At 35.8% G+C, this 26,488-nt stretch overlaps 1 protein-coding gene across 49 annotated transcripts in view; it reads left to right on the top strand.

Moving 5' to 3' along the window:
- RIMS2 (regulating synaptic membrane exocytosis 2) overlaps positions 1-26,488 on the top strand; it is a 586,561-nt gene that overhangs the window by 244,022 nt on the left and 316,051 nt on the right. For all 49 annotated transcript variants that reach the window (XM_070477293.1, XM_070477273.1, XM_070477284.1 and 46 more), the window contains one exon: positions 25,218-26,143. In XM_070477293.1, the coding sequence (XP_070333394.1) occupies positions 25,218-26,143 (926 nt within the window). The remainder of the gene's footprint in view (positions 1-25,217; positions 26,144-26,488) is intronic.

The raw sequence follows: 26,488 nt of genomic DNA, 5'->3' as shown, positions 1-26,488 counted from the left end.
TGTCCTCAAAGATGATGCTGTGAAAGTGCTGCACTCAATATGCCAGCAAATTTGGAAAACTCAGCAGTGGCCACAGGACTGGAAAAGGTCAGGTTTCATTCCAGTCCCAAAGAAAGGCAATGCCAAAGAATGCTCGAACCACGGCACAATTGCACTCATCCCACATGCTAGCATTGCCAGGCTTCAACAGTACGTGAACTATGAACTTCCAGATGTTCAAGCTGGATTTAGAAAAGGCAGAGAAACCAGAGATCAAATTGCCAACACCTGCTGGGTCATCAAAAAAGCAAGAGTGTTCCAGAAAAACATCTATTTCTGCTTTATTGACTATGCCAAAGCCTTTGACTGTGTGGATCACATCAAACTGTGGAAAATTCTTTAAGAGTATTTGATTTAGATTTCAGGATATCTTGAGAGGCCCTTAGACAGCAAGGAGATCCATCCAGTCCATCTTAAAGGAAATCAATCCCGAGTATTCATTGGAAGGACTGATGCTGAAGCTGAAACTCCAGTACTTTGGCCACCTAATTCGAAGAACTGACTCATTTGAAAAGACCCTAAAGCTTGGAAAGATTGAAGGCAGGAGGAGAAGGGGACAACAGAGGATGAGATGGTTGGATGGCATCACTGACTCATTGGGCATGATTTGAGAGACTCCGGGAGTTGGTGATGGACAGGGAAGCCTGGAGTGCTGCAGTCCATGGGGTTGCAAAGGGTCGGACATGAGTGAGTGACTGAACGGAATTGAGTCAGTGCAGAAAAACTAAGAAGGAAAATCTCTGAGGATTTATTAGGAGGGGCTAAACCTAGTCTTTTTTTGAAGAATCACAAAATTATATATTATGTTTAGTTATTGCATGCGTGAAGTGAAGTGAAAGTCACTCAGTTGTGTCTGACTCTTTGTGACCCCATGGACTATACATTCCAAGGAATTCTTCAGGCCAAAATGCTGGAGTGGGTAGCTGTTCACATCTCCAGGGGATCTTCCCAACCCAGGGATCAAACTCAGGTCTCCCTCACTGCAGGTGGATTCTTAACCAGCTGAGCCCGGAGGGAAGCCCTATTGCATGCGTACCTGCGTTCCAAGTTGCTTCAGTCATGTTTGACTCTTTGTGACCCCATGGACTATAGCCCATCAGACTCCTCTGTCCATGGGATTCTCCAGGCAAGAATACTGGAGTGTGTTGCCATTCCCTCCTCCAGGGGATCTTCCCAACCCAATGACCGAACTTGTGTCTCTTAGGTCTCCTGGATTGGCTTCTTTACCACTAGCACCACCTGGGAAGCCCATATTCAGTTATTATTTCTGTTAAAGTCCTTTTAATACAGATTTGTATTAGGAAAATAAGTAACATTTGTACATTATATATGTATATATTCTCATATAAACTATTAATGAACAGTTTAAAATTCTGGGAGCATACATTAGAAAAACCCAAATAGTGTAATTACTCTTTTTATATTTGTATAGTTATGTTTTGGCTTTCTTTCCAAAAAACCGAAACATCCAAGACTCTATTAATTTTAGCATAGCCAGGAGAATATTAGTTTATAAAAATACCAACCTCCTCCCCATAGTAGGAAGTTTAGAAAACCTTGAACACATGAAAGTTGCTGCTGACATTATTATTTACCAAGTACTATAGTTAATGTTAATTAACTATAATGGAGGGTTGCCATCTCCTCCTCCAGGGGATGTTCCTGACCCAGGGACTGAATTTGCATCTCCTGTGTCTCCTGCACTGGCCTGTAGGTTCCCTACCACGGAGCCAGCTGGGAAGCCTCCTGTGTATCTTTATTCAATCATAAAGGAAAATGCTCATTAAATTTTAAATATTAAAGTAAAAATGTGACTTTTCCAACTTGTTTTAGTGTTGGTATATAGAAAAGCATTGGGTTATTATGTAACATTAGGAGGATTAAATTAGCATGGAGATTCGCTGGGCTAATCTTAACTCAGAACCTAATTACCTAAAGTTATCATGGTGTATTTCTCCTAAATGGGTGGTAAAAATCCTATAACATTGCCTTTAGTATTATAGGATTATAATTTACAACAATAGAGTATACAATGTTACAGGATTGCAAAATGGAGAACTAGAAGGGATCTTCACTTTTTAGTTTGAATCATGGATCTTACAGAGAAAGGAAATACAGGCTCCTTAGAGGATATTTTTGTCACTTATACATGTGTATAAATGGATTCAATCTGAGTCATTGTTTATAATGTACAATTGAAATAGGTAATTGTAGCTTGAAGGAAATTTCAATGTTGAATAAGCTCAAATAAATACTAAAAATGATGGCTTGCGATAACATGAGACACTGAAGTGAATCTTTTTCTGTTGCTTTGGAATTAGAGACTGAACCTAATCTGTGAACAAAAAGTATTAAATACCCCATCTTTAAACAACCTTACCTATAATTGGGCCCCAATTCTTCTCTCAGAGTTTTCAATAGTAGATAAACTGGCAGCTACCTTCAGTCATCACATCCAGGGGGATCTTCACTTTCTGTAATAAGAGACTGGGGAGAAGGAAGGAGGAAGAAACCAGTGCAAATAATGAATCTGGAGCCTAAAGAGGAGTGCGGTGACCTCCTTCCCTTCCTACTTTGGGAAGGAATGTACTATCCTTTGTGCTTCCTAGGTGGCGCTAGTGGTAAAGAACCCGCATGCCAGGGCAGGAGTCGTAAGAGACAAGGATTTGATCCCTGGGTAGGGAATATACCCTGGAGGAAGGCATGGCAGTTCACCCCAGTATTCTTGGAGAATCCTATGGACTGAGGAGCCTGGCGGGCTACAGTCCATAGTGTCGCAACATAGCACACATGCATACTATCCTTCTCTACCAAAAACCAAGTGAAGGGAATCTCTGAATTACTTGTAGCAGTTAAAAGTTCTAATCAGGAGGGGGATGGTAACATTCTATTCTCTGGTTAGCTAAGTATTTAGGTAGTAGAGTTATTGATTTAACTAAGTGTCTGTTTCAACAGAGGAAAAGGTAATTGGAAAGAGTGTAAGTAGGGGATTTGCAGTCAGAAAACAGCCTGTAATTCCCTAAAAGGGAATATGTAAGAGTATTTATTCATGATTGGCAAGATTATATCACAATAATGAACAACTCTTAAAATCTCAGCGTTTAATGTAAAAATGTTTACTTTTTGGTCTTGTATAGTATGGTGTCAGTAAGTTCAGTTCAGTCACTCAGTTGTGTCCAACTCTTTATGACCCCAAGCAGCACGCCAGGCTTCCCTGTCCATCACCAACTCCTGGAGCTTGCTCAAACTAATGTCCATCGAGTCGGTGATGCCATTCAACCATGTCATCCTCTGTTGTCTCCTTCTCCTCCTACCTTCAGTCTTTCCCAGCGTGAGGGTCTTTTCAAATGAGTCAGTTCTTTGCATCAGGTGGCCAAAGTATTGGAGTTTCAGTGTCAGCATCAGTCCTTCCAATGAATATTCAGGACTGATCTCCTTTAGGATGGACTGATTGGATCTCCTTGCAATCCAAGGGACTCTCAAGAGTCTTCTCCAACACCTCAGTCCAAAAGCATTAATTCTTCAGTGCTCAGCTTTCTTTATAGTCCAACTCTCACATCCATACATGACTACTGGAAAAACCATAGCTTTGACTAGACAGACCTTTGTTAGGAAAGTTATGTCTCTGCTTTTTAATATGCTGTAGATTGGTCTTAGCTTTACTTCCAAGGAGCAAGTGTCTTAATTTCAAGGCTTCAGTCACCATCTGCAGTGATTTTGGAGCCCCCCAAAATAAAGTCAGCCACTCTTTCCACTGTTTCCCCATCTATTTGCCATGAAGTGATGGAACTAGATTCCATGATCTTTGTTTTTTTATTGTTGAGTTTTAGTGTGGTTTTAGTATAGTATGGTGTAGTGTGGTACTATGGGTAAGGGTAATTTTCCAGAGTGGTTTCTTCACATGTGGTTCAGCCATACCAGTTCTATTATCCTGTAGCTGTATTATCTAGTATCTGTGGGTAGAGGGAGAGATGCTGGAGAATTGTGCAACTTTTATTTTAAACTACCTCAGCCCAGAAATGGTACACAGTCTCTCAGTGCTCAGTGGATGGGATCAATCACTTGGCCACTCCCATTGGATAAGGGACATGAGAAGTCTTCTGTGTGGTGAGAAGGGAAGGATACTTTGGTATCACAGGACTCTGGTATCATGTACCACAATGAATTTCCCTTAGGTCAAATCAACATCATTAAAGGTGACTTTCCTTGAGCTATTCTAGATGTCATAATGGAATGAGAAAAGTAGATTCAACAGAACAGGGTTGAATGCAGTGATTGGAGAAAAATATTAACATTTTCATATTTTTACCCTGGCAAGCTGAGATAGCTCACTATATTGCACATGTGAGGAAATGGAGTGTCTTAAGAGTACAGATTCTAGAGTGAAATAAACTGGGTTCAAATTCAGGCTTTATTGAGCCTTCATTGTTTCCTTTTACTTGATCTCTCTGAGTTTCACTTTCCTTATTTGCACCAGGTTATTGTAATAGAACTTTATTCATAGAGTTGTTAGAAGTAAATGAGAGAGTATAGTAAATTCCTGTACCATTTAGTATTTAAGTATTCAAGAGATGTTAATGGCCGTCTTGGTTGTTAGATCTCTAGGGGCTAAAGGAAAGGGTATAGATTAGGTATAGAGTAAAAGATGTCAGAAAATATGTTTCACAAATTTTAAAAGATTCAACATTTCTTTTAGGTTCAAGTATAGATAGAAAATTTGTTTTTTATACTGTGTGATCTCTGCATTCCCAGTAAACAGAAACAACCAAAAATTAATGCCTTTCACATACTGTGTGCCAAGTATTGTGTCAATCACTGAATACATTTTATCTCATTTAATCTTTTTTGTATTTCTTATTCCCATCAGTAGATCAGGAAACTGCTAATACAGAGCTAGGTTTAAAACAGATATTGCCTGTTATTTTGTTAAAATGTGATCAGATTTTCATTCTTTATAAGTAGTTATGAATGTAGTATATAGTTCTAATGTGGAATAAGACATAAAAAATCTAGCATATAACATTTCGTGCATCATCATTAGTAATTAGGCCTATATGTTAAGCATTTAACTGCAAGTGCTTAGATTTTTAAATCATATCCACTAGTTTTTAGTTTTGTTACTTTTCCCAGCTATTTAGTTGACTTTAAGACTGACAACTTCCCTCATACCTTTCATGTATGAGGGGTGTTCACATACAGCATAGTGTTTAAGGCAGAAACCCCAGAGCCTGATTTGTTATCCATTAACCAAACCCAACCAGGAACACGTCTTTAGTCAAGTCTTTGCTGCAGCAGGGAAAACCACATGCCTTGTGAAACTGTGGGGTATGTTTGCCAGAAGGGGTTATGGGAAGCTTGTCACAGGATTTGCACTTGTATTAGGTGGTTTGGGAGAGGAGGTGGAATGAACAGAACATTACTTAGCACTGCTGCTGGAGAAGAAACAGAGTCGTTTTTCATTTAGGGGAGGGGAATGTTTGCTCATTTTCATTACACAGTGTGTTTGCTTTTATCTGTGTTCAGACCTGATTATGGAGTGGTATTGTTTTTGCTTTGTTCCATATAGTAACAGAAAGCTCTTATCTGATGGTAATGTTCTATTATTGCAATGTTTTCATTTGAAATTGTTTTCATTTACTGGGAGCGTACAAGAGCCTAACCAATAGCAACTAGGCCAGCTACACGCTGGTAGCTATAAGGGCAGCCTTTTCTTTCACTAGTTTTAAATTCTTCCTGTACTCTTTCCTAGCTGTGTGATTTTAGGCAAAGTTAAATTACCGTGTGCTTATTAGTTAACACATCAGAAGAATGGGGTAATGATAAGAGTGCTTTCTTCACAGGATTATTTTGAAAGTGGATACATGTAAAATTATCTGGTACAGTCAATGCTCAGTTTACGTAAGCAGCCACCACCACCACATAATGATAACATCAGTAATTTATAATATCCTCCAGGCTTCCCTGGTGGTTCAGATGGTTAAGAGTCCACCTGCAATGCAGGAGACCTGGGTTCGTTCCCTGGGTTGGGAAAATCCCTTGGAGGAGGGCATGGCAACCCACTCCAGTATTCTTGCTTGGAGAATCCCTATGGAACAGAGGAGCCTGGCTGACTACAGTCTATGAGGTTGCAAAGACTAAACACATAATACTCTCCACCACACACATTAAGTTATGGCATAACATATTCAAGCACTCATATATACACTATAAAAATATAGTCTACCAGTAGACAAAAATACTCATGTTGGATAGTTAGGATATCTTCTCTTTTGTTCAGTGATGGAGGAACCCTGCCAGATTCATTTATGAAACACATTTATTCATTGGACAATAGAATATATATTTTCCTACAAACTTTTTCCTTTTCCTGTGCTCTAAATCTTATTTCTTCAACCCCTCAAGGAATAAAATTGATAGCTTTTGTTTCTCTCTCTCTTTTTTTTTTACCTCCTGTATCGAATCTGTCAAAAACTTTCACAGTTTAACCTCCTAAATATATATTTTCATTTCCTTCTGCTACTTTATTAAGGGCCCCATAATTTCTTACCAGAATCAGTGGAATAATGCAGTTGATCTCTCTACCACTAGACGTACTCCTATCTCTTGGTTTAACCAGATTATTGCTTGAGTTAATTCACTAACAGAAAACATCTGATGACCTCTTCTTTGCCTAGTATGGTGCATGAGCCTTCTAAATCTTCACCCCGCTTTTATTTCTGGGCCCCTGTGTCACTGCTGAGTTTGGTTCCAGCTTTCTGTTTCTATGTAATTCTTTTCTGTATTTTAGTTTTTGTGCCATCTAAAATTATTAGTGCCGAGAATTATACATAAATAATTCCAATAAATAAAATGATGTAAAGGGATCTTACATACTATTCAAATCTAGAATAATGAAAAAGCACGCATACTTCTTTATTTTGGGTATCTCAAGCTGTAGATTCTGTTGTATAATATAGTGCCATCTAATGATAGCCACTTTCCGTTTTCTCTGAATGACTCATGAATTGAAAGTCTCTCAGTCATGTCTGATTCTTTGTCACCCCGTGGACTGTAGCCCACAGGGTTCCTCTGTCCACGGGATTCTCCAGGCAAGAATCCTGGAGTAGATTGCCTTGCCCTCCTTCAGAGGATCTTCCCAATTCAGGGATCGATAATTCAGGGAACTTTAAATGCTCTTTGACACCCTCTTTCCCTGTCTCTGTCATTATACTGATAATTGGATCTTTGGAATCATGCTTGCTAAGGTTTTTTAAAGCTCTAACATGTTTTGATTTTATAAATACACTTAAACTCTGTCACAACATGCAACTCAAAGAGAATAGTGTAGGATCAGGAGTGGAATGCACTTTTCAAAGAATTGCAAAGATTTTCAGGGATCATTAAGTTAAAACGTGAGGAATTTGTTACCCTATTTTTAGTTCTTTTGAAACCTAATAATAAACTCGATAATGATTAATAACCAAGAGAGAATTGTTTTATTCTCCTTTCTTCTCTTACTTTCCCAGCGACTGAACTCCTGCTAAATGTCAGGCTCTCTATTAGGTATTCTTTGCACTAATGAAGCCTCATATGAATAGTGATAGCTCTTTGGCTAACCATTGCACTTTTTCTAGGTTCTTGTTTAGCTGAGCAGTGGGGGTATAACCAGTGGTGTGCTGGTAAATATTGGACAATCAGCTTTCCAAGGGAAAAAAATAAAGAAATCCTGATTTGCAGCATTTGCTAATTTTCATGATGTAAACATTGCCAACATGGTTGATTTTAAATTGCCAGTGTGACATCACTGAACAGAGTGGGGAGGAGATGTTTGCAATGGGCTCTTGGCTCCAGTGCCCTGCTGGATAATAAATTAACATCTGCACTGCACTAGTCTGCCTCTTTCATTTGAAATCACTCTCCTCTTGGCTTATGTGCATTACATAACCTGCACCTATTTTTTTTCCCTAGACCTTCTCATCTCTGGGAGCCTCTGATTTACTTTATTTTCTACTGAAATGGCAGCCAGGTTGCTAATGACTCTAGTTACCTTAGACTTCTCTCTGGAAGCAAAACTTTCTCTGACCTCAGCATTGTATTTAGCAATATGCAACACTTATATCATAACTACAACATTTAAATAAAGGAGTTTATGCTTTTTCTCATGTAAAAACAAATCTGGAAATAGACTGCTCAAGGAAATCAAAGAGACCTGTGCATTTTTTTTCTATTCTTTTCCCTTTTCTTGCTCATTGCCCTACTACTTGCAGTGTGTGGCTCTCAAACTTATGATTAAAGAGTACTGTTGAATTATAGGAAGTAGGACCACATTCCAGTCATAACGGAGGAAGGACAAAATATTAATATGAAAGGTGCATGCCAGTTGGGTCTATCTCTTACTTAGGAATAAATAGCTTTGATAGAAGCTGTACTTAGTAAACTTCTGTCTAAATGTTACTTGCCTGAATTATGTCATATAACCACCTCTAGCCATAAAAGACCCTGACAAATAACTTTTTTATCCTAAGCACACTGTTGACCTGAATAAAATTTTGATTCTATTTGTAGGAAAGAAAAGACACAACTAACTTTGTCTGCCATATTCTCTTTTGCCTTTAGTCCTAGTTCACCTCTATGAACTCTGTAAAGCTAATTCTCTACTACTGTCTCATTGACTTACAGTTTAAGCAAAGTGTCTTTTGAACCCTACATCATGAAGTCCTATGTTCACTAGAGCTGCTTTAAAGTAACACAGTTCTAGACTTAATGTTCTAGGGTTTTGGTAGGTCAATTTTCCAATTTCAGCTTTATCAGTGATAGAAGTATCATGTCATTTGCTGTCTACTACCTCTTTTATGTATTTCTGAATTAGCTTTTAAGTTGGGTGGGAGATAGTTTCATGTGAATTACTTAAAAAAAAAAGTAGTTTGTTACATCACTTGAGACATGTGGAATGTAATTTGTTTTTATTGCATTCTAGCCTTAAATAGGATCAGTCTACTGTCATAATTATCAAATTAAATTTAATATCAAACATCCGGTCTTGTGACTTTTGATCCCAGTAAAGATTTTGATCTCATTAGATGGCTGTTTTTAGTGTAAAACTACTTTAAAGAAACAACATGACTAGAATACAAATCCCAGTGTGCTTGCTTTTCACAAAGGAAAAACCAGTTTCCATAGAAACAGAGTTCATAAGCGTCATGACAGCTGATGAGAAAGTAATAAACAGATTTTAGAGTCTGTTTTAGAGATTGTGTGCCAACCAGGAAGATTTCAGTTGCAAGTAATAGAAAACTCAACTGTGACTGGTTTAAAAAATAAAAAAGAATTTGTTGGTTTACAAGAATCAAAACTCCAGAGGTACATGTTGCTTCAAGTGAGGATTGATCCTGAATATCATAGAATGTGACTTAGGTTGTAATTTCCTTCTTTTTGTTTCTAATTTTTTTCTTCTAGTTTTGTTAAGATATAATTGACATACAGTTTAAGGTGTACAACAGTAGTGATTTCACTTACATAGATCATGAAATGATTATCACAGTAAATTTAGTGACCATTCATCATCTCATAAATGCAAAATTAAAGTATAAAAAATATTTTTCCTTGTGTGAGAACTCTTAGGATGTACTCTCTTAAGAACTTTCACATATACAGCAGTGTTAATTATCATTTTGTTCATTATATCCCTAGTACTTATTTATCTTACAACTTGACATTTATAACTTTTTTTAAGGCATGTAACTCATTTTTATTATTAAATTTTTTTTTAAGCACCTACGCAAAGCTTGAATACATCTTCAAATCTCTATGATCTTTCATCTTCTAGCAGAATCGGGTCCAGACTTGTGGGGCCTGAACCTTACCAAATTTGTATGACCCTCTTGAAGAAAAGAAATCAAAATCACAAATTCAAAATTAAGTGCAAACGTCAATATTTACTTATAAAGGGAAAATAAATCATAGAAATCACAAATTTGAAAGGCTGCTAAATATCATAGACATCATAAAATCCAAAAAAATTAGCACATTTTAAATAATTGTCTGACATTTTCTTTAATCATTGAAGTTTTAAATTTTTGACTTGCCTTCTTCCAATTCCACATCCCTCATTTCTGGTAACCGCAAATTTTATCTTTTTTTCTGAGTTTATTGTTTTGTTTTTGAAGTATAATTGGCCTACAGCATTGTGCTAGTTCTTTCTTTTTATTTTTAATTGTCACTAGGTGGATATTGACTCCATTTTGGGACGACTTCCCCAGCTCATGACCTCAAGTTGACTTCAGTAGCTCTGAGAGTTATGTGACTTCTCAATCACAAAACAGGAAATCTGTGCCACCACTGATAGTGAAATGTCCTTAAGAATCATGGCAATTGGTCCAGCTTAGATCATTGTGCTGATCATTATAATAGGAATAGTGCATGCAGGGATGGTCTTTCCTAACCATGGCTCATCCCTAGGGCATGTGAGGCCGGTTCAGTCCAAACCAGACTACAAAGTTGAGAATAGAGGAGACATTTCTTCCTTTCCAAAGAAAGAAGAGAAATAGATGACAGAGGGCCAGCGACAGTTACCATCACAGTTGTTGCCAGAGTGCATTTTCTATTCATTCAGAAGAATTTAAGTGACCTAAAAATTCACCTATTTTTAACTTGTTACCTAACACATTTTTAGAGACAAGGCATAAATAAAAGGTTATGCAACTAATTTCACTGTGTGGTATTATTTTCTACCAGTTACTTTTAACATTGCTAAAGAAACTTTGCTGTAAAAGTGGTAAAATACATGATTTATCTGGAGGGATTTATATTACAAAACATTCCTGCATTCAAAAGGAAGGCCTAACTCCATTGTCTACTCTGGTCACTCATCATTCCCATGGTTTATCTCTCTATTAATGTGGTATTTAAAAGAGGATATCATGTTTTAAATATTATAAAACCATAGAAAAGCACTTGTTAAAATTTGACAGCCTTCCTTCATAACTTAGTCTCACCAGTGGCATCCATCACACTCTGTCTCATCTTCTCGGGGCCTACCATCAGCAAACATTGTGCTTTTTTCTCTCCTGTCTGTGTTGCATCACTGATAGGGAATTTGTGGAAGAGTGTGGGGGACAGCTGATAAAAGGCTAAGAGAGATTTACTGAAGGGAAGATTACTTCAAGTAAAGAACAGAATTATTAAAAAGAAGATCTTCTTTACCTCCTTGGTAAAGTTTCCTTAAATTTTACATCATATTTTAATATTAAACTCATGTAGATATATGGGCTTGGGATGGACTTTCTGAGACTGGGAGTGGAGTGAAAAGAATGGTGCCCCAAGAAAAATTATCTTTTACTTTCAACCTCTTTTGAAGACAATCTGTTAGAGATTCCACTTGACAGTCTTTTACTCATCTTGAAGAATTAAGAAATCAAGAACATGTATCTTCCAGAGAATACATTGCATATGTAAACAGTGGTGCTGACTGAAGCATGATTTGAAGCAGTGCAATATTTAATATAGATAACTAAGGATCCCAATGTATCATGCTAGATGCAGATGTTAGGTGCTGTTTTCTCTGTTTGAGAAAGAGCATTCTGTAACTGGATGATAAATCCAGTTTCTTTAATAAATCTAATTTAGTCAGATCTGAAAGTGCAGATCATGTAGAAGTATTTTGTGTAAGTTTTTTCAGCTTTCTATCAAGATATACAACATGCTATAAGGGTATTTATTTGGTACATAAAATCACAGGAATCACATAGGAAAAATTCTGTTATCACATGCTGGTATAATGAAGTTCCCCATATTTAAATACAATATATTTTGTTTATTTGGTTTTGATTTGTCATGGCAGTTGCTCCAAACAGTACTGTATTGATTTGGTTGTCAGGAATTCTCTTCCAAGAAAAATCTTGTTCAGAAAGTGCTTTCTTTGTACCTGTAATATTCTAAAATAGTATGAGTGAGTGGTATTCTCATGCAGATTAGTGGCAGGCTAATTTACAGAACTAGCTCTGTTTCTCTATTTTCAAATATTCTCTCTCTTCTACTATCAAGAAACAGGTTTTCTTTAACTCCTTGCCTTTCCCTATTTCAGCAATGCAGTTTTCTCTACACCTCTGAAAGATCACTTAAATTCTTAGATCACTCTTAAAAGGCCAACAAAATTGGACAAAAACATCCAGTAGTTGGGAGAGTGAAGAGGTCAGTGTTCTCAAAACTCCTGCTATAAAGGCACATATTTTGCTTGTTCGCCTGAAAGTAATGTTTTGAGTACTTTGTCAGTGTGTTTTTCAAGTTAAAATACAAAAAAAGGAAAGCAAATGGTGTGAGTTTTGTCTAATCCTATTAAGTTTTTATTGTAGCTAAATTGGGCAAGTTGGGTTAATGACATTTATTTTTAATCATAGTGTAAAAAATACTTTGCTTCTGTAGCTTTCTTTACTTATTCAGTAGATATTTATTGAGCACATACTGTAGGCCAGTTATTTGGGAATAAAGTGACCAAATAACAAAAAAAAACTGGAAAATTCTTAAAGAGATGGGTATACTAGACCACCTTTCCTGCCTCCTGAGAAACCTGTATGCAGTTCAAGAAGCAACAGTTAGAACTGGACATGAAACAATGGACTGGTTCAAAATTGGGAAAGGTGTACATCAAGGATGTATTTTGTCACCCTGCTTATTTGATTTATATGCAAGTACATCATGCAAAATGCTGGGCTGGATGAAACACAAGCTGGAATCAAGATTGCCAGAATAATTATCTGTAATCTCAGATTTGCAGATAAACCACCATAATGGCAGAAAGTGAAGAGGCCTCTTGACGAAAGTGATAGAAGAGAGTAGAAAAAGCTGGCTTAAAACTCAACATTAAAAAAACTAAGATCATGACATCCAGTCCCATCACTTCATGACAAATAGATGGGGAAACAATGGAAACAGTGACAGACTTTATTTTCTTTGGCTCCAAAATCACTGCAGACAGTGACTGCCGTCATGGAATTAAAAGATGCTTGCTCCTTGGAAGAAAAGCTATGATAAATCTAGACAACATATTAAAAAGCAGAGACATCACTTTGTCGACAAAGGTCCATATAGTTAAAGATGTGGTTTGTACACATGGGAGAGTTGGACCATAAAGAAGGCTGAGTGCCAAAGAATTGATGCTTTCGACTCGTGGTGCTGGAGAAGACTCTTGAGAGTCTCTTGGACAGCAGGGGGATCAAACTAGTGAATCCTGTAGGAAATCAACCCTGAATATTCATTGGAAGGACTGTTGCTGGAGCTGAAACTGCAATACTTTGGCCACCTGTTGCAAAGAGCTGACTCATTGGAAAAAACCCTGATGCTGGGCAAGATTGAACGTAAAATGAGAAATGGGCAGCAGAGGATGAGATGGTTGGATGGCATCATTGACTCAATGGACATGGGTTTGAGCAAAGTCCAGGAGATAGTGAAAGACAGGGAAGCCTGGCATTCTGCAATACATGGGGTCGCAAAGAGTTGGACACAACTAAGTGACTGAACAACAACAACAAAGTAACCAAAATGGTGATCCAGTGCCTGTGAAACTTATGCAAGAAGAAACAAACAGTAAACATGATAAACAGAAAATATATCAAGGACAAATTTATGGTTCCTGGGGATAAGAGAGCAGGAGGGATAAATTGGAAGATTGTGATTGACATATATACGCTACTATATATAGAATAGATAGCTATTGATAATTCGGACCTACTGTATAACGCAGGGAAGCCCCACTAGATACACTATAATGACCTATAAGGGAAAAGAATCTAAAGAGTGGATATATGTATAATTGATTCACTTTGAGATATATACCTGAAACTAAACATTGTAAATCAACTTAGACTCCGATAAAAATATTTTAAAATATAATAAGAAGGTGAGATATGTTATGAAAAAGGTTAAAAAGTAAAGCAGTGTAAATGGATTGGAATTTGGAAGGTGAGGGGTGGAGATGGAGATTGAAGTATTCAGTAGGTTGACCAGGGGAAGCCTTCTTGAGACCAGGTTTCACTTTGAGAAAGTGAGATATGAAAGAAGAATTAAAAGAAGCTTTCTACTGACTAGAAGACTAGATGTCTCTGCTGATTTCTGGAGAAACAGCATTTTAGGCAGAGCAATGATCTTAAGTGAAAACGTACAGGGAAGCCAGCGCGGCTGGATCTGAGTGAGCCGGGCCAGGCAGCTGGGGAGGAGGACAAGGAGCAATGGGCGCCGGGTCCTGTGGCGTGGTAAGCAAACTGGTAAGTTGTTGAAGGGTTTTAAGCATGTTAATGATATGATCTGAGGTACATTATTGCTGCCGTGCTGAGAGAGAGCTGAAGGGTATTGTAGAAGCAGGGAGACCACTCAGGGAGTTTTCCAGTAATTCGCATGAGAAATACTGGTGAAACCAGGCTTTTACTGGGGGAGCTGGTGAGAAGTGTTTGGCTTCTGAATATATTCAGAAAGTAGATCCAACAGAATTTCCTCATGGATTGGGTGAACAGCTAAGAGGAAAGAATTCACCTTAATGGAAACAGAAAATGCCGCTCCTCCATTTATCTGAATTTTCCATATTTTAAAACACTGTATGTTTCTTTTCTCAGTAAGGAATTAAGCATTTAAGATTAAAATTAATTATACATATGATTGATTTGCAGATAAACAGCATCTCTTTTTAAATTTGATGTATACTTCTAAATATGTTTGTTTCATTTTATAGGAAGATATTTCTCTTTTTTGAATAAGTATAATTGCAGGCCCTAACCAAAAATCTTTTGTCCCTTTGGAGCAAATAGAAATATGGGGAGAGAAAAAGTATATGAAACCAATAGTTGAAATTCCATAAAAGGACAGTAACATTAAAAAAATATTAAGTTATCAGTGGAAAATAGAATGAAGTAACTGTAGAGCCTCTCTGTGATTATGGAAGGTTGTTGGTAGGTTAATTTATTTATTCTTTTTAAAAATTTCTATTTCTCCTATCTTGCTCATTGTACTTCTTTATATTGATTCCAATGAATCTTTGTTTATTGTCAGAATTGTTTTAAGGCTGCCACAGATATAGATAGAGCACTTTCAATTCAGTTCAGTATTGGAGTTTCAGCTTTAGCATCAGTCGTTCCAATGAATATTCAGGACTGATCTCCTTTAGGATGGACTGGTTGAATCTCTTTGCAGTCCAAGGGACACTCAAGAGTCTCCTCCAACACCACTGTTCAAAAGCACCAATTCTTTGGTACTCAGCTTTCTTTATAGTCCAACACTCACATCCATACATGGCTACTGGAAAAACCATAGCTTTGACTAGATGGACCTTTGTTGGTCAAGTAACGTCTCCGCTTTTTAATATGCTGTCTAGGTTGGTCATAGCTTTTCTTCCAAGGAGCAAGTGTCTATAATTTCATGGCTGCAGTCACCATCTGCAGTGATTTTGGAGCCCAAGAAAATAAAAGTCTGTCACTGTTTCCACTGTTTCTCCATCTATTTGCTGTGAAGTGATGGGACCAGATGCCATGATCTTAGTTTTCTGAATGTTGAGTTTTAAGCCAACTTATTCACTCTCCTCTTTCACTTTCATCAAGAGGCTCTTTAGTTCTTCCTCACTTTCTGCCATAAGGGTGGTGTCATCTGCATATCTGAGGTTATTGATATTTCTCCCGGCAATCTTAATTCCAGGTTGTGCTTCATCCAGCCCAACATTTCACATGATGTACTCTGCATATAAGTTAAATAAGCAGGGTGACAGTATACAACCTTGACGTACTCCTTTCCCATTTTGGAACCAGTCCGTTGTTCCATATCCAGTTCTAACTGTTGCTTCTTGACCTACATACAGATTTCTCAGGAGGCAGGTCAAGTGGTCTGGTATTCCCATCTCTTGCAGAATTTTCCACAGTTTATTGTGATCCATACAGTCAAAGGCTTTGTTGTAGTCAATAAAGCAAAAGTAGATGTTCTTCTGGAACTCTCTTGCTTTTTTGATGATCCAGCGGATGTTGGCAATTTGATCTCTGGTTCCTCTGCCTTTTCTAAATCCAGCTTGAACATCTGGAAGTTCACAGTTCACGTACTGTTGAAGCCTGGCTTGGAGAATTTTTGTCATCACTTTGCTAGCATGTGAGATGCGTGCAATTGTGCAGTAGTTTGAGCGTTCTTTGGCATTGCCTTTCTTTGGGATTGGAATGAAAAGTGACCTTTTTTAGTCCTATGGCCACTGCTGAGTTTTCCAGATTGCTGGCATATTGAGTGCATCACTTTCATAGCATCATCTTTCAGGATTTGAAATAGCTCAACTGGAATTCCATCACCTCCACTAGCTTTGTTCGTAGTGATGTTTCCTAAGGCCCTCTTGACTTCACATTCCAGGATGTCTGGATCACACCATCGTGATTATGTGGTCATGAATATCTTTTTGTATCGTTTTTCTGTGTATTCTTACCACCTCTTCTTACTATGTTCTGCTTCTATTAGGTCCATACCATTTCTCTCCTTTATTGTACCCATCTTAGCATGAAATGTTCCCTTGGTATCTCTAATTTTCTTGAAGAAAAAATTACTACTGGTTTAAATTATCTTCTAGTATAGAATGGTGCTTAGTCTTCATGTATTTTTTGACATGGTAATTTTGGGAAAGATAGTGGAGTGGGGCATGGCCCAAATAGGTAACTATTAGGTAGCATCATTTGTGCATCATTTTCTAGAGATTTACATACTAGGTCTACATTTTTCAAATATAAGTTGAAAATATTATTATGAATAAAATAAAATTAAGCTAATATCTGATTCATAGAGTCTTTTTCTTATGTTGTACTTCTGAAGTGGTCAATGGTTACTAAAAGTGTAATAGTCCCATGAAAACTGTTTAAACCCCAAATTGGACCTTCATAAATTTGAATGTATAAGTACTTACCTAGGGAAGAATTGAGAAAAAACAGTCAAAATAAAGAGTTAAAAAGGACAGGACCGTATCACTCTCAAAGGGTGGGGAAGAAGAAATTGGAGACCTGGAACATCCTTTAGAGAGCAAAGGGAAAGCAGCGTGATGTTAGAAATGATCCAAATGCCGGTCTGAGATGGACAAATGCGAGAAGCAAGGCCGACGGGAGAGGAGAAGGGCAGCATTGTGCACTGCAGTTGGGAAAATACTGCCGGGAGCTCACTAAGGGCTTAGAGGTGAATGGAAGGGAAAGGAAAGAAGAGAGTGTGCTATATCCATCAGCTGTGATGTTTCTGAAATCTGGACTTAACTGCTTGGGGGTGTCAAATACTGTGTGGAATTATTTTTCAGTTTGATATGAACTGTGGGGTCTAAGTGGTTGAATTTTATTATTGGTAAATATTCCTGTGAAAATGAATTAACTTGAATTTTTATTTCCTTTCTGTTCGATAATCTACAAATATTTATTAGGAATCTTGGGAGGTAAAAATGACTTTATCTGTCTCTGCTCCTCCCCTCCTCTGCCCCCAGTGTCTCACATAAGTAGATGAATGGTGCTATGACATGTTCCTAAACGTTCATATAAACTTGAAATACTGGAGACGAAAACACAGCACACTCCCTGTTCTACAAATGCTGACTTATTCTCAGTTTTATATGTTTATTTGGAATCACTTAAACATAATTCTCAAAAGGATAATATTAATATCTAGGTATTTGGCTTTCGGTAGAAAGAAATCCATGGTTTTATCTTTTTTTTTTCTATTTTTTTTTTTAGCTTTTTGAATGTCTCAATAGAGGCACTGCAGTGATAAAAGTGAGCAAAGCTTGATTTAAACTCAGTGTCTAACCAAATTCTTGGCTCATGGAGCACATTTTTTAAATTAAATTTTTATAGACACTGCCACTTCCTCTTTCATTACACCTTTAGGGGAGCACTGTCTTTTTGTGAAGATTAAGAAACTTCTTATTGAATGATCGAGAAGAAATGACAGAGTAGTCCTGTTAAACCATCACCATCTTTTACTATGCCTCTACATTTTATTGTGAAGCAGTGCGGTAGACTTACAATAGCAAACACAATAATCCTGTTATTTTAGAAATACTGTAACTCATACAGGAGAACGTGGTTTATAGAAATACTGTAACTCATACAGGAGAGCATGGTTTATGATTTTTGAATCTGTCTGTTTTCAGTATAGTGCCCAGAAATGCCTTGGATGTAGGATGCATTTAGTTTTCAGTACTGTGAGGCACTAATCAGCTAAGTACCATAATCCTTCTTACAGGGTACATTCTTACTTGACCTGAGCTATATACAGCCACATAGTAACGACATTAAAGAATAACCTTTTTCTTAACAGGCCTATCACTAGAGGATTTTATGACTCCATCCGCAAATGAGTTTTGTTTTATGTGTAACTTTTTAGTAATTGAATTTTGAAATATAATGATTGTAAGCAAATAGAGACTTTCAAATCATCTGATTAAGGATGGCTCCAATGATTTTGCTCGAGCTAGAAGGATTAAATGAAAGCACTCCCTGGAACAGTGTTGATGTATTTTTGTCAACATGATGCTTCATGCTCGACAGATGTGCATTGGTTGAGCAAAAGGTAAAACTATAAAAAATGTGTTGAATACTGTGAAATGTAAAAAAAGATTGATTTTTTTTCTGTTTTATGATGAATATAAATTGTTTGATTTGTTAAAATTCCTTTTTTTTGTAGGAGTCATAGGTACAGAACCTACGTATTTTATGTTTTACAGGATTGTATGCGTCTGTTAAATCCTTGATTTAGTGTGCCTTAACAGCTTCAAATTTGGAATTTGATTACAGTGTTATGTTTAAACTATATGGTTAGCAATGTGTAATTGAATTAAGGAAGTATCATTTCAATTTATTTAGCAATATCATGCTGTATTTAGCTTCTAAAGAACTGGAGATTTTTTCAGATTATTGACTCTTCAAATATAATTTCTATTCTTATACTAATATAGTGATAATTATTCAGTAATCTCTACTAAAAGCATGAGTAAGAGATTTTCATATAGGTAGTGTTAGTTGTAATAATACAGATTTGCATTTAGAGAAATTAGTAATCTTCAAGTTCTTCACTTTTCTCTCAGTGTCACTATGATTCTTAAAAATTCCATAGGTTTTCAGAATTAAAAATTTATGAATATTAAAGGTTAAGTGTTTTGTGTAATCTTTCACTGTTCTTGTAAATCTTCAAATGTTTACTGGATTACATTTTCAGTCACTTGATGATCTTATATATAGTAAGTATTGTAGGTAGTATAGTAAGACAAACCACATAGGATGCTAAAGGTATAAATATTAAAATAGAATATAATGTTAAAAACATCATGAATTAATATACAGTATATACATTGAGCTACCTTTGGGATATTCTTGAAAGTGGCTTTCATTGAGGAAAAAACTTTTTATTTGGAGTTTCGCTGTCAGTCAATATGATTTTTAGACATGGAATTTTAAAGAGACTAATTAGTAGAGTTTCTTGCTCAAACTATTATGCCTAACATTTACAATGAAGTTTCAGGTGTGAATGTATAGCTTGAATATTTATAAATAGATTGACTAGTTAGTTCAGATGACAAAAAATTATAAGCAGTAGACCAGGAAAGCTGCTGATTGAAGTAGATGTAGGATGTTTCTGTGCGTGACTTTCTATAAACTAGTCACAGTTACATTGCTTGTGTGTTCAGTCATGTCTGGCTCTTTGCCACCCCACAGACTGTAGCCCACCAGGCTCCTCCATCCATGGAATTTTCTGTAAGAATACTGGAGTGGGTTGCCATTTTCTTCTCCAAGTTCTAATGAAGACCTCTATAGTATGGTGAAAGAGAAAGTAATTGTATCAACTTGTTTCAATTAAGAGAAGTAAGATGAACAGCTATTAGGTAAATACAGAGTAATATAAGTAGATATTGATATTGTTCTATATTAAAAATAAAGATTGATGCATAGTAGTGAAAATTAAAACACTGCATAATGTCACAAATACATTTTATTCTAAAAAAGTCATAATACTGGATTGTGCCTTTTAATTTCTCAGGGTCTTTGAAGGAATAAGTGAAATACAACATCTTAGATGAATTGTTCTATTCTTCTGAATTAAAATTTATGGATTAAATACTGTTAAATGCTTTATGATTGTTTAGAGAATTGTACGTTACCACTATATTCTTTTTCCTATTAAATGTTTACCACCTGATAATAATAAATGCTAAGGCCTGCTTACAAAGGCCAGTAGTGAAGGCAGTTTAGAGGTACAGTAGTTACATTTTCATAGATTTTCTTCAGTTCCTTAAAAACATATAGTGTCTGAGAAATATAGCAATTTTAATTTAAAGAAAGTATATAGGAAGTAATTCTAATGATATAATTGGTAAAAATTGTTTTGACAGAGTATTTGAATATTTTGCAGTATCTGACAGCAGATTCATTGTTTGGTAAGAATATTCTTAAAGTATCTTGCCTTGCTTTCTAGCATGGCTTTAATATACTCTCAGGTGCTCTACCTCAAAGCATATTTTTAAAAATCCAATTTCATGTTAAGTAACTGTGACAATAGTCATCCCAATTTCAGAAATCATGACCAGTGTTCAAGTTTTACTCAAATAGTATGAAAATCAACATCCACAGTGTGATTCACATGCTTCAGGCAAATTTCATAATCTCTAGAACAAAGTAATTGTTGGCTTTAATATTGAATTCAGTTTTCCTAAGGTATGATTTTTAAAACTCACTTAAATAGCTGGCTAAGGTCTAATTAATAATATACTTTCTTTTAGAATTGAATTCTGTAATGAATACGTATGCTTATTTATCAACACAACAGAATATATATTTCCTGGATTATAAAGTTTCACTATATTCACTTTATACCCTTCTTACTTTCAGAAATTTAAGTTAACTCCTCAAGGAAATAGAGTATTCCTTTTTCCTTCCTGTCTCTGTCCCATAATAACCATAATGATGTTAAATATATTACTAGGAAATCCCTCATTTCCAAAGAGATCTTGTTCTAAATGTTTAATTCTAAAGGGATTGGCACTCAAAATACATTTTTGCCACAGAAGTCATTTTATAGGCAATAGTCTGAAGTCCAACAACAAAAGTCAAATTAACACATAATAATTAACATATAATTACTGCCTTGGGAGTAGTAGGGGAAAGAGAAGAACTAGACTGTTTTAGCATATCAATTAAAGAAGAGAGCAAGCCATGAAAAGCAGAGATAACCTAAGGGAGAATTATTCAATCAGTTCTTCATTCAGCAGACTGAGCACCTATTATGTGCCACCTTCCTTAGATCCAGGGTGCCTGTCTTCTTGAAATTTAACATTTAAGCAGTATTATAGATATTTCTGGATAGAAATGTGTAAGATTACCTAGAGAAGTGCAGTGAGGATAAAGACCATCACTAAGTTTATTTTCCTTCAGAATATCCTATTTTGTGAACATTTTCTGCAACTTTTTACTTCATTTACTTGTAGTCTTAAATTCCACATTTGAGAGATTAATTTGTATTAGTAATCTTAGGCATGAAAGTATTTTGATAATATTGTAAAACCAATATCCATTCATTCTGATTTAGTCTGCTTGTTTTTCTTTTGACTTTCAACTGAGATGAGACAAAATATAATGAGGTATTTACCAAGTATGGTAAATTCCAATTTACTCAGTTTGGAAGACTGAAATTTTTTGAAACGGAGGAGCATGTGAAAAAGGCTTAGTGGTCTGATTTTAGATGGATGCTAGAGATGAACTATCCTGGAAAATCCTTGATTTAATAAAATAACAGCGAAGAATTCAGTACATTTATATTTCATAAAACAGCTTTGAGTAAAAAAAAATGGGAAAGAATAGCACTAAATGAGAATACCCAAGACATTTCCAGCAAAGCTCTATGTTTTACATGAATACATAGTGTAACTATGTTATTCAGGTCTTAGTTCAAATGTACTTTTTTAGAAAGACCTTCTTTCTTGAAAGCTTCACTCAGTCACTTTTGTAATTTTACCTGGTTCCAATTTTCTTCCATAGGTCTTCTTACTGTATGAATTTAGCTTGATTTGTTTATGTGCTTACTGTCTTCCCCACTAGGAAGAACTTGAGGGCAGAGACATTATGTGCCTTTTCTCTGTTGTATTTCCAGCAACCAGCATCATAACTGGACCATAGTCAGCACTAAATAAATATTTATTGAGTGATTGAACAAATACTGGAGATATAAAAGTGTGTTAAAATTTAAGGTTTAGTGGACAGTACTTAAAATTAGGTAATTTAAAGTAGAATGAGTAGTGTTATGCTGGGGAAATATAGTCAGTACTGGATGCTAATTAAGTAATTATGAATGGAATTAATAGTATTTTGTGCTGGGGAAACACAAATTTCTATTCAGTACACACTTAGTTTTAAGAAAATTAAAACAAGGGAGGGGGATTCAGGATGGGGAACACATGTAAATCCATGGCTGATTCATGTCAATGTATGGCAAAAACCACTACAATATTGTAAAGTAATTAGCCTCCAAATAATAAAATAAATGAAAAAAAAAAAACAACAAAAAAAAAAAGAAAATTAAAAGTTAAGCAATCTTTAAATGAGACTTTAAAAATTCTTTTCTTATATTTAGAGACAGATATATTTATTAACTTAGGTTAGAGCAATTTGTTATTTAAACACTGAAATGTATTTGAATTCCATAAAGTCTGCATTTAATGGAGGTTAGATGGTCAGTTTGAGAAAGAGCTTATTTAATTCCTTATTCTTTAAAGTTCCCTAGAGAAATTTTCATTTATCTTAGTATATATATTTGTAGTGTAGTAAGTAGATAAGTAGCTAGATAATGAGATGTGAATATTTTAAAAATTGGCACTAGTAAGTTAATTACATCTTGATAAGACTATTATTTTTTGCAATGCTTTAAACTTTCATTTAGGCATATTAACTTGATGAAGTTGTGGTACTGATATTATAAGATCATAATCTCTAAGAAATGGAAGAGGATTTTAGAATCACTCAGCTTCTTGTAACAAAGGGTCATCTCTTAATCATTTCTTTATTCCTAATTTATATTATAGTACATGGCATTAAGTTTTTATCTAATACATACTTGTTAAAATAATATTTGAGTTAATGTGTATAATCTGTATCTCTCACTTTAAAGTACATGCTCAAAGATTAAATGTCTGTAAAGTTTTGAGTAACTGGTTAATAGTTGAAGTAGGACTAAGAAACCCAGATCCCTTAACTCCAGTGTTCTTTTCAGGTTACATTGCTCCCATACTAAAATATTTTTTCTTTATTCATATGTATAAAAATAATGACAAAAAGTAAAATGAATTATGCATAATAGACACATAAATAGGATATTATATAAGTTAATGCTGTATAATTTGAGTGCTCTGTTTTGATTGTATATTTTAAATTGTTGGAGTCTGGTGTTATGTGAATCACAAACCTAAAAGATTTGTGGTTAAGTCCTAAATGTTTTATATGTAAATATGTAAGTGTGTGTGTGTTTTTTTTTAAGTACATATACCTGCTTAACCATAAAACATTTGAGGGAACAGGGTAGCTCCTTCATGTACTGTAGTACTTTTCCCTTTATGGTTCTAGGTTAGAGTCAGCCCTAGCAATGCACATGTATGAGGTTTGAAAGGTAGATGAGATGATAGAAACCATTATTGCCAAGCAGATTTGCTGGCAGGCAGATGGCCAGATGTGAAAGTTTTAGTGGCTCCTGGATTAAGCTTCTGTTAGTTGACCACCCTAATATGCTAATCAGCTGAGATAATTGGTGGCAAATTCCCCGAGACTTTTGGAATTCATCGAAGTTTCCTAAAGGCTGTTTTGAAAACCCTGTCCTTGGCTCTCCAGGCTGAGAGCAACATTAAAGTCTCTGACCTTCATTACTTAGCAGGATCAGCAATTGTATAGTTTTGATTTCTGTATTGAAACCCTGACTCTCTGGAAAACCTGGAGTGACTTTTGTTTTTATTAACAGACTCTAACTGATTCATTGACAGACTGCATTCCTAATATGGGGGGTTGGTGATAGAAAAGAGATTTTTAGAGGAGGATGATAATTTTGTTGTGTTGGGTCATTCCACATGTATCCTTTCTCTGCTCTTTTTTTTGGATCAAAAATATTGTCTAAGAAATTCTCAACTGAGCTCTCTAATCTTTGTTGTCTTTAACTTCAACTGACCCCACCCTTTCATGTGTCCTGGCAAAATCTCTGTAACAGTTATTCTAAACCTTTTCTGACATCTTCATGATTCCCATTCCATTGCTTCTCATGTCGGGTGATTGCCATTATTTGAGTTTGTGCCAGAGAAGAGAACAGTATGAACATTTTGTTGACAAAGAGTTATTTGTGTGATTGCAAGGTCTACCAGCTTGAATGGCATTAGAGGGGCAGGTTGAAAACTTAATGAACAACTGTTTCTCTGAGGCTGTAAGGACATATTAGATACAGGTCAGCTATGAAGACAGAAGTGTCATGGAGCCAGCCTTAATTTAATGAAGATGGAATAAATGTAGCAAATCTTTCTGATTTCTTTTTGAAATGAATAAATTATCATAGTTGGTATTTATTTACATTGCTTATCTCAAGTTAGGGCAGTAAAGGGTTGGAAATATAATGATAAAATGAAAATTTAGATGAACCAGTACTAGCATGATCTAGGTAGATAATGAGTGAAAAATGACTTTTAAGAGCCAACATTTTAGTAAAAAAATGTTGACTAAACTATTGACCAAACAACTAGAGATCAATCAGTTTAGCTTCATCATGTTTTCAAGTAACTATGAAATCAAAGTATCAGGAATAGAGAGAAAGAAAGGTGAAATTTTTCTAAGCTTCTGAATAACAGGATATAGTGAGAGGAGATAGCGTAAGGGTATTGAGCCAAGCAAAAAGTTAGAATAAAGGCTATTTTGCAACAGCAGGATGAAATGTTGATTATTTGATTTGGGGGCATATGTATATTCCATAGGGGGTACGTCATTGAAGAAGTATATTAAAAGTACCTTTTAAATTTCCTATTTGAACTGAATAAAATGAGTATCAGCAAAACTTTAGTTATGGCATGACTTCAAAATTTAAAAAAAAAAAAGAAGCAAAAGAACTATTTGAATTTATCCATCCAGCCTTCCAGTGAATCAGTAAAATGTGAAATTGCTTACATTCTGCTCTTTTTATCATTTTTTTTTTTGGTTATTTAGGAAAAGAAGTCCATCAGTGTCCAGAGATCAGAATAGAAGATACGACCAAAGGGAAGAAAGAGAAGAATATTCACAGTATGCTACTTCGGACAGCGCAATGCCTAGATCTCCATCAGATTATGCTGATAGGAGGTCTCAACGTGAACCTCAGTTTTATGAAGAGTCTGATCATATAAATTATAGGGACTCCAACAGGAGAAGTCATAGACATTCCAAAGAATATATTGTAGATGATGAGGATGTGGAGAGCAGAGATGAATATGAAAGACAGAGGAGAGAGGAGGAATACCAGGCACGCTATCGAAGTGATCCGAACTTGGCCCGTTATCCAGTCAAGCCACAGCCCTATGAAGAACAAATGCGTATCCATGCTGAAGTGTCACGCGCCAGGCATGAGAGAAGGCACAGTGATGTTTCTTTGGCAAATGCTGAACTGGAAGACTCCAGGATTTCTATGCTAAGGATGGAACGACCATCAAGGCAAAGATCTATATCTGAACGTAGAGCCGCCATGGAAATTCAGCGATCTTATTCAATGGAAAGAACTCGAGAGGCTCAGGGACCAAGTTCTTATCCGCAAAGGACCACAAACCATAGTCCTCCTACCCCCCGGAGGAGTCCAATACCCATTGATAGACCAGACGTGAGACGTACTGACTCACTAAGGAAACAACACCACTTAGATCCTAGTTCTGCTGTAAGAAAAACGAAACGGGAGAAAATGGAAACAATGTTAAGGAATGATTCTCTCAGTTCTGACCAGTCAGAGTCAGTGAGACCTCCACCACCAAAGCCTCATAAATCAAAGAAAGGAGGTAAAATGCGCCAGGTTTCATTGAGCAGTTCAGAGGAGGAATTAGCTTCTACACCTGAATATACGAGTTGCGATGATGTTGAGATTGAAAGTGAGAGTGTAAGTGAAAAAGGTAAGCACTATATTCTAATCATGCATTTGCCTGTAATTGATAAGAGTTTTTCTTTTAGGCTGTATTTCTGAGTAGACGTTTAGTAGGTATTACAATCTTTGTTTTTAAGTTCTTTAATGATGCTCATTATGTGAAGAAAATTTGAAGTGAATTTTCATTTTATAAAAAGTGAATATCTTTGGTAATTAATTTTCATACAAGAAAAGTCTATTGATTTTTTAAAATTAGTTTTTGTTTCTGAAAATGTTCTTGCATCACTTGATGGCAAATTTAAAAATGCCTGTTAGCTATAGTTGTAAAAATAACATCTTTTGTGTTTCCTTTTGAAAGGAATAGTATGTTTAT

This window comes from Odocoileus virginianus, chromosome 15 (assembly GCF_023699985.2).
Source record: "Odocoileus virginianus isolate 20LAN1187 ecotype Illinois chromosome 15, Ovbor_1.2, whole genome shotgun sequence".
Taxonomy (NCBI): Eukaryota; Metazoa; Chordata; class Mammalia; order Artiodactyla; family Cervidae; genus Odocoileus; species Odocoileus virginianus.
Note: the sequence above shows the minus strand (reverse complement) of the source record. Positions and strands in the feature narration are given on the sequence as shown.